This window comes from Bos taurus, unplaced genomic scaffold (assembly GCF_002263795.3).
Source record: "Bos taurus isolate L1 Dominette 01449 registration number 42190680 breed Hereford unplaced genomic scaffold, ARS-UCD2.0 Leftover_ScbfJmS_1316, whole genome shotgun sequence".
Classification (NCBI taxonomy): Eukaryota; Metazoa; Chordata; class Mammalia; order Artiodactyla; family Bovidae; genus Bos; species Bos taurus.
The window spans coordinates 527-12,133 of record NW_020190421.1 but is presented as its reverse complement, the minus strand read 5'-3'; the positions used below and the strand labels follow the sequence as shown (position 1 = coordinate 12,133).

The 11,607-nt window shown below is 45.2% G+C and overlaps 1 protein-coding gene across 1 annotated transcript; it reads left to right on the top strand.

The window, feature by feature from the left end:
- Positions 1-2,274: 2,274 nt before the first annotated feature.
- Positions 2,275-3,460, top strand: LOC112445417 (melanoma-associated antigen B4-like). The gene is given in 2 exon segments (XM_059884379.1): positions 2,275-2,768; positions 2,770-3,460. Coding segments are annotated over 2 exon segments (1,131 nt in total). The 3' UTR covers positions 3,407-3,460.
- Positions 3,461-11,607: the final 8,147 nt, after the last annotated feature.

The following is an 11,607-nucleotide window of genomic DNA, read 5'->3' as shown; positions in this document are numbered from 1 at the left end:
ACCAAAGTTTGGGTTGGATGTAGCAGTATGGCCCAGAGGTCATTAAAAAACCAGCACAAACTTTGTTGTGTGTTTGCTGAGTTGCTCAGCTGTGTCCAACACTTTGCAACCCCATGGACTATAGCCTGAAAGGCTCCTGTGGCCATTTTGATTCTCCAGGCAAGAATACCGGATTGGGTTTCCATGCCTTCCTCCTGGGGATCTTTCCAACTCTGGTATCGAACCCAGGTCTCCCACATTGCAGGCGGATTCTTCACTGCCTGAGTCACCAGGGAATGTTAGTGGATTACAACTGTGCCTTTTCAACGGTCACCTTAATAGACTATCGCACAGGGACCAAAAGAGAAAGACTAGTATTACAGTAATTATACAAAAGGACAGAAATTCATCTCAGAACTTAAGAGCAATGCCCCTGTGGTCAACTAAGAGCCCACAGTGAGAACTGTCAGGCGAAGGATCCCCTTCCTTCACTTACTCTTCTGGGATTGTGTGGGCCATGGTTGGGGACAGGGGTGGATTCATGCCAGAAAGGGAAGGATTTCCAGGCCTTGCTAGCAGTCAATATGAAGATCCTGAGTGACACGTGAGGGGTTCCACACCACAGAAGACAGTCTCCCATCCTTCACTCTCAGTTCGTCTTACCTGCTTCAGCCATTTCCAGGAAGCCTCAGGCAGAAGTGTCCAGATAAGCATCAGGCAGAAGTGTCCAGATGAGACGTACGTGCACGTCACACCAGGACTCTGGGGATTTGATGTCTTCCATGTGAGGCTTTGTTCTCAGGTCAGCAGATGGGCCCTAGCCCAGCACCTACAGCAGTCAAGGGAAGACACAAAGAACAGAGAGCATCACTCAGCACAGAAGAAGGGGCCCCAGAGAGCCCTTGCTCTCAGTCTCCAGAGCTCCACGAAGGCTTTTAGGCTCAGACTCCTCAACACTCTCTGCCAGGGTTGCTGACAGAAGTGAGAGGCATGGAGTGAGGCCAGTTGACTGAGCTCATCACAGTAACGTCCCAGGACCTCCTAAGAGTCAAGGAAAACTCCCATGCCAATGCTGCAGGAAACTCCCCTGGAACCCCACCCACCCAGGCCCCGCCCCTGGTGTCCTCCTGGAGCTCAGATGTGCATGACAGGAAGTGACATCTTCCGAAACACGCTGGAGTGAGACACCATCTGTGAGAGTTGCGTTATCTTTGAGAGCTGCTGTGGACGGTGACCAGACAGAGGAGTCCCAAGTCTCATCAGTTGTCAAAGGTGGAGGTGACATGAGTTACTAGTGCGGGGACACATCTCCACACCCCCAAACCCTTTTCCGGCCAAATAGAGGGGACCGCACAACTTCAGGCCACCCTGCCCCTGCTCTCAGACCTAGTTCTTAGGCCACAAGACCATCTGCTAACCCCTAGTGGGTGTCAGGGAAGAATGCCTCAGTCAGGCTCTGCTGGACTCTGGCTCTGCTCAATAGAGTAAGAGCCACGAGCCCTGTGGAGTGAAGGTGGGACATTCGGGGGACTGAGGGTCTCCACGCCCCAGAACGGTGGCTACACATAACACCCCAACCACTGAGACTCAGACGCGGACCATCCGGGCAGCACCCGGGCGGCTCTAAAGAATGAGGTGCTCCCTTACTGTGATCGAGGACACAGGACACAGCGAGGAGGGGACCACGGTCCGAGGAGCTGGCAGCCAGTCAGCAGAGGGGGGATGTCAGGGCTCGGGAGGAGTCAGGGTGACGACCATCCTTCCCATCACATGGACCACTCAGGACCCTCCCCTGTGCTCAGCATTTCCTCCCAGACAAACAGAGGGAAGTGGGGCTGCAGTTAGGGGAAGTTAGGGTGTTATTGTAAAGGAGCAGCCGCCGGACAGCAGAGGGGCAGATCCCGGGACCCTTTGGTGGAGGGCTGAGTACTCCCTCCTCTCTTCCTCTGGGGTGACAACAAAGGAGGCAGTGTCAACTTCAGAGCAGGAGAGGGAACAGGGTGTGTGCGGAGTGGTGGGGGTGGGGTTCGGATATGGGGGAGTCTTGTCCCAATTTTCATCCTGACTCTAAATGTGACCTGAGAGAACCTGCCTCCTCTGCCAGCCCTGACAGGCTCCCCTCTAACACCCAGGCAGGGCTGTCTGGCTGTGCCCCAGTGCTCACTCTCATATCCTCCTCAGGGGTCTTACGGGATAGCCTGACCAGGAGAACAGGAGCCCTGTGGTTCTAGAGCACTGGCCTGAAAGACCCCTCAGAGGCAGCCTTAGTCAAGCCAGGGAGGACTCTTCCGGGTGATGGTGCTCACGGAATCTTCTTGTCCTTACTCTAGGTGCCCTTGGTGCCGGCCTTCCTGCCTGCATGCCCACCTGCAGTCTGAGACCTGTGTCCTCATGCCTCGGAGGCACAACAATAAGTACCATGCCCATGTGAAACGCCACCAGATCCAGAGGGACACTCAGTGTCCCCAGGAGGCCAAGACCAGTGCTGCTGCAGCCGCAGAAGAGGAGGGCCCCTCTTCTCCCTCTTCTGGCCCTCAGGGTTCTCCCCCGAGCTCCCCTGCTGCTGGCGAAAGCCAGAAGCTTCAGGGAGCCTTGGCCACTAGCTCTCCTGATGCAGGGGCTTCCTGTGCAGGATCTGATGAAGGAGCCCAGGGCCCGGAGGAAGAAAGTGCAGGTGCCTCCCAGGCAGCCCTGGCCACTCAGAGCATTCTCAATGATCCTCTGACCAGGAAGGCCAGCATGCTGGTGGAGTTCCTGCTGGAGAAGTACGGCACGAAGGAGCCCATGACAGAACGCCCTGCTGACGGTCATCAACAGGAAGTACAGGCAGCACTTCCCTGAGATCCTCAGGAGAGCCTCTGAGTGCATGGAGCTGGTGTTTGGCCTGGAGCTGAAGGAAGTGGACCACAGCAGGAACATCTATGTCCTCATCAGCAAGCTCAGCCTCGGGGGTGACGAAGGTCCAAGTGATGAGAAGGGGCCGCCCAAGTCCAGTCTCCTCATGGCGCTCCTGGGGTTCATTTTCATGAAGGGGAACCAGGCCACCAAGGAGGTCTGGGAATTCCTCAGTGTGTTCGGGGTCTATGCTGGGAGGAAGCACCTGATCTTTGGGGAGCCCAGAAGGCTCATCACCAAAGAGCTGGTGCAGAAGAAGTACCTGAAGTACCTCCAGGTGCCCAATAGTGATCGTCCACACTATGAGTTCCTGTGGGACCCAAGAGCTTGTGCTGAGACCAGTAAGATGAAAGTGCTGGAGGTTCTGGCCAAGACCCATGATACGGTCCCTAGTTACTTCCGAGACCTCTATGATGAGGCTCTGAGAGATCAGGCAGAGAGAGCAGGGCTGAGAGTTGCGATGCAGCATCCAGCTATGGCTGAGGCCAGTGCCCCTCCCAGGGCCAAGTCCTGCAGCTCCTCCCACATCTAAGGAGGGAGGCCAGGGCACTTTGTTCCCTTTGTGTTGGAACAGAGCAATCTAGCTCCTAAATAGTGCAGAGTAGTAGGGGTGGAGGGAACAATACCTATGTGTTCCTACAGTTTTAAGTAGTAAGGGAGTTTACCTGCAGTTCATTTTAACAAAATATGTATCTTTCCCCCTTTATCCATAGGAGAAATATCTAGTGAAAGATGATTTAAAGTAGATAGGTAAAGAGATGAGGGAGGTGGTAAGTATTTTGTAGTGTTACTACTTTTGATAAGGTTTATTGTGCTTCAGAATACAAATGTATGGATCATATAAATCATAGGTCTTTGCTGTTTTAAAGTTTTGAAAGCCACAGTCTGGGTATTTGTAAAACACATTGGAAGTACTGAATAGATTGTTCACAATCCAAACAAGGTAACATGACTTTGGAACAGAATTTTCTTGAAGAGTAGTCAAGCTTCTAAAGAGTGAAAGGTAGTAGGGGTGAAGCAAACCAAGTTTAGATCTCATTACTGTTTTACATGACTAACTTCTACACATTATTTATTTCCTTTTCTCCAAATGTTTTAACTTCTAAGTTTGTTTTTGTTCAGAATATTAATTGGGTAATGATATTGCTGTTACATTTATTGCTGTTTTAAGAGTGTTAAAGGTACAGTTTCGGTAGATGTAAAAGAGATTCACAAACCATCTTTATTGTCTCCATGATCTGGAAGTAGGTAACAGGGCACGGAAGGAGAGATTTTCATGGTAATGCAAAAGACGACCACAGAAAATACTGACAAACAAAAAGAAGTGGAGGAAAATGTCTTTAAGTTGTTGTTTACCTTATTTCTTTTAAACTTTCTATTAGTAAAAATAAAAAAAAAAACTTTGACTTATTTAGCTAATTTAAGAATATTTGTTTCTTTTGTCCTAATTCACTGCATATTCTCTGCTATCTTCACAGATTAAAAATAAACTCAGAGGGGTAGGTGGTATTTCAGGGATTTACAAAAATCATAACTTGCAGTTATTACAGACCTATACTTATTAAAGACTATGCCACTGCTTTATATGTAGTACATGCATTCCAGCATTCATGCAGGATAGGATTTACCCTAACCCTATGCTACTGGAAGTTAAGGTAAGAAACCTAAGCTATGACTGAGGACCACTGACTCCAGAAGAGTGGAGCCCTATAATGTTCTGCTCCTCAGAAGACCCCAATAGCTTTGCACACATCTGGCTCATCCTATCTTCCAATCCAGAACTTCCAAGAAATTAATGCCTTGGTTCTGAGGAACACAGCCTCGGATGAGTGGAGGGTGCAGTCTGAGTCCAGTCAGGAGTTAGGATGACGTCCCTGAACGAAGGGCTAGAGGACTACTTAGCCCAGAACAGAGGAGACTTTGAAGACCCAGCCCTGATGTCAGCCATACATGGTCCAGGACAAAGCTTTCTGGCTGAAGTGCCCCTTTCCACTGGGAGTGGTGTCAGGGAGGTGAGAGACTTGGTCTACTGGGAGAAGCCTCACTCAGTACAGAATAGAAAACTAGTGACTCCAAATGAGGATATAGGGACTGTACCTAGAACACAGCCCTACCACTCGACACCTCCCACTGGCAAATTTGGGAATGCCAGCATGATGCACCCCACACATTTAGACCATCTCAGGAGGTGAGGAACTTGGGCTCAGGGACCAGCCTCTGGAGGAATTCCAGTTCAGGCCAAGAGTCAAGCAGAGGACCATGAGGACTAAGGGAACCACTCACATTATAAAAGTGGGGACACCACAGAATCCCTCCCCTAGGGTAAGCCATGAGTGACCACAGGCAGGCATGTCCACGAGGGAGCCTTCACATCCTCTGAGGTGGTCTCAGGGAATTCAAGGCTGTAGCATGAGAAGACAGGCCTCCCTAGGCCATTGGAAATCAGTGTGAGGACCTGGAGAGAGGACCGAGGGGAACCCCAACCCAAAGGAGAAAGGGACACACAGCCCCAGCATCGTTTCAAGTCTGGGAGCCCCAGGCAGAGGTAGCCAGATGTGTCAACCACTTGCTTCCAGCTTGGGAGGATTCCGGTCGATATGGGGAAGAGGCACAGACCCTGAGAGAGAAAGTACTCTCAAGGTCACTGTCCCTAGGGCAAGGGAGGCCAGAGCATCCTGCCCTCTGCTGTTAGTTCTCAGAAGCCCCTCAAAACACCTGTGGGTAAACATGGCCTACTCGGACTTCTACACCTGGGGACTGAGGGTGCTATGGGCTTACGTATAGGGTTGGCTGACATGGCATAGGGGAAATTTCCGGGTGGTCTAGTCATTAGGGAGAGGACCAGAGGATGCAGGGGAACATGAAAACCATAACAATGGGGCAACCACAGTCTGTCCCTGCTATCAGTACTGGCAGACACTTGGATAGATGTCAGGATGAATGGAGGCAACTGCCAGTCCCCCTTAGGGTGACAGAAAAGTGAGGACAGTAATAGTGAAGACAGGGAGGATATATAGGTCTTCCCAGGAGTCAAACAAGGAGCCTGAGCGAGAACTGGTGGAGCCAGCCAGCAGTTCAGTTCAATTGCTCAGTTGTGCCTCTCTCTTTGCGACCCCATGGACTGCAGCATGCCAGGCTTCCCTGTCCATCACCTACTCACTCCTGGACCTTCTCAAACTCACATCCATTTAATCAGTAATGCCATCCAAACATCTCATTCTCTGTTGGCCCCATCTCTTCCTGCCGTCTATATTTCCCACCATCAGGGTCTTTTCCACTGAGTCAGTTATTCGCATCAGGTGGCCAAAGTATTGGAGTTTCAGCTTCAGCTATTCAGGACTGATTTCCTTTAGGATTGACTGGTTTGATCTCCTTGCAGTTCAAGGACTCACAAGAGACTTGTTCAACACCACAGTTCAAAAGCATCAATTCTTCAGCTTTCATCTTACTTTATAGTCCAACTTATGACTACTGGAAAAACCATAGCTTTGAGTTTGGCAAGGAAATGTCTCTGCTTTCTCACATGCTGTCTAGGTTAGTCATGGCATTTCTTCCAGGGAACAAGTGTCTTTTAAAATTTGATGGCTGTAGTCACCATCTACAGTGATTTTGGAGCCCCCCCTAAAAAGTCTTTCACTGTATCCATTATTTCCCCATCTATTTTCCATGAAGTGATCTGACCTGGTGCCATCCATGATATTACTTTTTTAAATGTTGAGTTTTAAGCCAACCTTTTCACTCTCCTCTTTCACTTTTATCAAGAGGCTCTTTAGTTCTTCTTCATTTTCTTCCATAAGGGTAATGTCATATGTGTGTCTAATGTTATTGATATTTCATCCAGCAATCTTGATTCCAACTAGTGCTTCATCCAGCCTACAATTTTGCATGATGTATGATGCATAGAAGCTAAATAAGCAGGGGGACAAATAAGTACGGCTTTGACGTACTCATTTCCCTATTTGGAACAAGTCTGTTGTTCCATGTCCAGTTCTAACTGTTGCTTCTTAACCTGCATATGGTTTCTCAGGAGGCAGGTAAGGTGGTCTGGTATTCCCATCTCTTTAAGAATTTTCCACAGTTCAGTGTGATCCACACTGTCAAAGGCTTTGTCATAGTCAATAAAGCAGAAGCAGATGTTTTTCACAAACTCTCGTGCTTTTCTATGATCCACTAAACTTTTGCAATTTGATCTCTGGTTCCTCTGCGTTTTCTCAATTCACCTGGAACATGTGGAAGTTCATGGTTCCCATAGTGTTGAAGCCTGGCTTGGAAAATTTTGAGCATTAATTTACTAGCGTGTGAGATGAGTGCAATTGTGTGGTAGTTTGAGCATTCTTTGACACTGCTTCTCTTTGGGACTGGAATAAAACCTTGCCTTTTCCAGTCCTGTGGCCACGGCTGAGTTTTCCAAATTTGCTGACATCATATTGAGTGTGCACTTTCACAGCATCATCTTTTAGGATTTGAAATAGTTCAACTGGAATTCCATCACCTCCACTAGCTTTTTCCACAGTGATGCTTCCTAAGGCCCACTTGACTTCACATTCCAGGATGTTTGGCTCTAGGTGAGTGATCACATCATCATGATTATCTGGGTAATGAAGATCTTTTTTGTATAGTTCTTTTAAAGTTTTCTTGCCACCACTGCTTAACATCTTCTGCTTCTCTTAGGTCCATTCCAATTCTTCCTTTATTGTGCCATCTTTGCATGAAATATTCTCCTGGTATCTCTAATTTTCCTGACGAGATCTCTAGTCTTTCCAATTCTGTTGTGTTCCTCTATTTCTTTGCACTGATCACTGAGGAAGCCTTTCTTATCTCTGCTTGCTATTCTTTGGAAGTCTGCATTCAAATGGGTATATCTTTCCTTTTCTCCTTTGCCTTTCACTTCTCTTCTTTTCTCAGATATTTTAAAGGCATCCTCAGACAGCCATTTTGCCTTTTTGCATTTCTTTTTTCTTGGCGATGATCTTGATCAATGCCTCCTGTACAATGTCATGAACCTCTGTCCATAGTAGTTCAGGCACTCTGTCTATCAGATATAATCCCTTGAAACTATTTGTCACTTTCACTGTATAATCATAATAGATTTGATTTAGGTCATAGCTGAATGGTCTAGTGGTTTTCCCTGGTTCCTTCAATTTAGGTCTGAATTTTGCAATAAGGAGTTCATGATCTGAGCCACAGTCAGCTCCTGGTCTTATTTTTGCTGACTGTATACAGCTTCTCCATCTTTGACTACCAAGAATATAATCAATCTGATTTCCGTATTGACCATCTGGTAATGTCCATGTGTACAGCCTTCTCTTGTGTTCTTGGAAGGTTTTTGCTCTGAGAATACTAGTGTCTTCTCTTGGCAAAAGTCTGTTAGCCTGTGCCCTACTTCAGTTTGGTAATCCAATGCCAAATTTGCCTGTTACACCAGGTATCTCTTGACTTCCTACTTTTGCATTCCAGTCCCCTGTGATGAAAAAGACATCTTTTTTGGGTGTTAGTTCTAGAAGGTCTTGTAGGTCTTCAGAGAACTGTTTAACATCAGCTTCTTAAGCATTAATGGTTGGGGCATGGACCTGGATTACTGTGAATTGAATGGTTTTCCTTGAAAACGAATGGAGATCATTCTGTAATTTTTGAGATTGGACCCAAGTACTGCATTTCGGACTCTTGTTGACTATGATGGCTACTCCATTTCTTCTAAAAGATTCTTGCCCACAGTAGTAGGCATAATGGTCATCTGAATTAAATGCACCCATTCCAGACCATTTTAGTTCACTGATTCCAAAAATGTCAGTGTTCACTCTTGCCATCTCCTGTTTCAGTTCAGTTCAGTCGCTCAGTCGTTTCTGACTCTTTGCAACCCCATGAATTGCAGCATGCCAGGCTTCCCTGTCCATCACCAACTCCCGGAGTTCACGCAGACTCACGTCCATCTAGTCAGTGATTCCATCCAGCCATCTCATCCTCTGTTGTCCCCTTCTCCTCCTGCCCCCAATCCCTCCCAGCATCAGAGTCTTTTCCAATGAGTCTACTCTTTGCGTGAGGTGGCCAAAGTACTGGATTTTCAGCTTTAGCATCATTCCTTCCAAAGAAATTCCACAGCTGATCTCCTTCAGAATGGACTGGTTGGATCTCCTTGCAGTCCAAGGGACTCTCAAGAGTCTTCTCCAACACCACAGTTCAAAAAAGCATCAATTCTTCGGCGCTCAGCCTTCTTCACAGTCCAACACTCATATCCATACATGACCAAAGGAAAAACCATAGCCTTGACCAGATGGACCTTTGTTGGCAAAGTAATGTCTCTGCTTTTGAATATGCTATCTAGGTTGGTCATAACTTTCCTTCGAAGGAGTAAGCGTCTTTTAATTTCATGGCTGCAATCACCATCTGCAGTGATTTTGGAGCCCCCCAAAATCTCCTGTTTGACCACTTCCAATTTACTCTGAAACCAATTTAGCAATGGTAAATTTACCAATTTACCCTACTTAAAAGAAAGTAGGGGAAAGCACTAGACCATTCAGGTATCACCTAAATCAAATCCCTTACAATTATACAGTGGAAGTGAGAAATAGACTTAAGGGATTGGATCTAATAGACAGGGTGCCTCAAGAACTATGGACAGACGTTCATGACATTGTACAAGAGAGAGGGAGCAAGACCATCCCCAAGAAAAAGAAATGCAAAAAAGCAAAATGGCTGTCTGAGAAGACCTTACACTTAGCTGTGAAAAGAAGAGAAGTGAAAAGCAAAGGAGAAAAGGAAACATAAACCCATTTGAATGCAGAGTTCCAAAGAATAACAAGGAGAGATAAGCAATCTTTCCTCAGTGATGGATGCAAAGAAATAGAAAACAACAGAATGAGAAAGACTAGAGATCTCTTCAAGAAAATTAGAGATACCAAGGAAATATTTCATGCAAAGAAGGGCACAATGAAGGACAGAAATCGTATGGACCTAACAGAAGCAGAAGATACCAAGAATAGGTGGCAAAAATACACAGAAGAACTATACCAAAAAAATCTAAATGACCCAGATAATCATGATGTTATCACTCACCTAGAGCCAAACATACTGGAATGCAAAGCGGGCCTTAGGAAGAATCACTATGACCAAAGCTGCTGCTGCTGCTGCTAAGTCACTTCAGTCGTGTCCGACTCTGCGACCTCATAGATGGCAGCCCACCAGGCTCCCCCCTCCCTGGGATTCTCCAGGCAAGAACAGTGGAGCGGATTGCCATTTCCTTCTCCAATGCATGGAAGTGAAAAGTGAAAGTGAAAGTGAAGTCACTCAGTCGTGTCCGACTCTTCCAGACCCCATGAACTGCAGCCTACCAGGCTCCTCCGTCCATGGGATTTTCCAGGCAAGAGTACTGGAGTGGGGTGCCATTGCCTTCTCCGCTACTGTGCTACTATAAGTGAAAAAAAAGTTGGACCACCTAAATTTACTTCAGAGAAAGCAGTACTCAGAACAAGAAAGTCAGGAGCAAAGATTGGAATTACTTAATGATTAAGTGGTCAATTCTCAAAGAAATTACAGCAACCCATAATGTGTATGGACCAAAAAAAAAAAAAAAAAAAAAACAACTACCCTAAAATAAATACACCAGGCAAACACTGATGATGCAGAAATACTATTATACCAGGAGATGCAAACATGTGTCCTTTAGGAATTGACAGACTTGGTAGGCAGGAAATCAGTTAAGGTGTAGCTGACCTAAAAAGCACCAATAATTAACTAGATCTAAATGACATTTATAGAATACTTAACAACAGCAGAAAACACACTGTTTTCAAATTCACATGGAACATACATCAAGGTAGATCACATGCTATGCTGTAAAACTCACATCATCAAACTTGAAAGAACAGAAATCATACAAAGAATGTTATCACACTGTGATGGAAAGAAACTAGATACTGACAATAAAAGCAGTAAAATTGACAGTACTTGGAGATTAAACAATATATTTCTAAATAACACTCGGGTCAAAGAGAAAATCTAATGAGAAATTTTAAATATTTCTAACTAAATGAAAACAAAATTACAATTTATCAGAAGCTGTGGCATATAGCAAAACCTGTAGAGATATATATACAGCATTGAACACCTATATAGAAACCTTAAAATTCATAATCAATATTCTTAGTAAACTTGTGCAAAAAAGAAAGAAGCAAATGAAAAAGAAATAAAGGAGCAATCTACAGCACTGGAAAAAGGAAGACAATAGACAAAAACAACAAAATCAGAAGCTGTTTCTCTGAAACAAGAAAGGATGAAATTCTCAGCAAACTAATCAAGAAAACCAAGAACACACAAATTAAATTGCAAACAGTGGAAATGAAAGCAGGGCCATGACTACTGATATCACAGACATTAAAAGGATAATAAATGAATATTATAAACAACTCTATGCCTACAAATATAAAGATTAAATTGTGAAATTGCTGGGGGATATAATTTATCAAAATTTTGCAAGTAAGACTGATAAATTGATAAGCTCTGCATCTATTATATAAATTTAATCTGTAAGTAATAAGCTTACAATTAAGACAGCAACAGGCCCAGATGATTCCACTGATGAAATCTAACAAAAATTTAAGGAATAAGTGATAACAATTCTCTAAAATGTCTTCCAGAAACAACAAACAAAGGGCACCCTTCCTCATTTCTTCCATGAGACCAGAATTACATTTTAATTTCAAAACCAGAAAAAGAAATTAAGAGAAAAAAAATTTC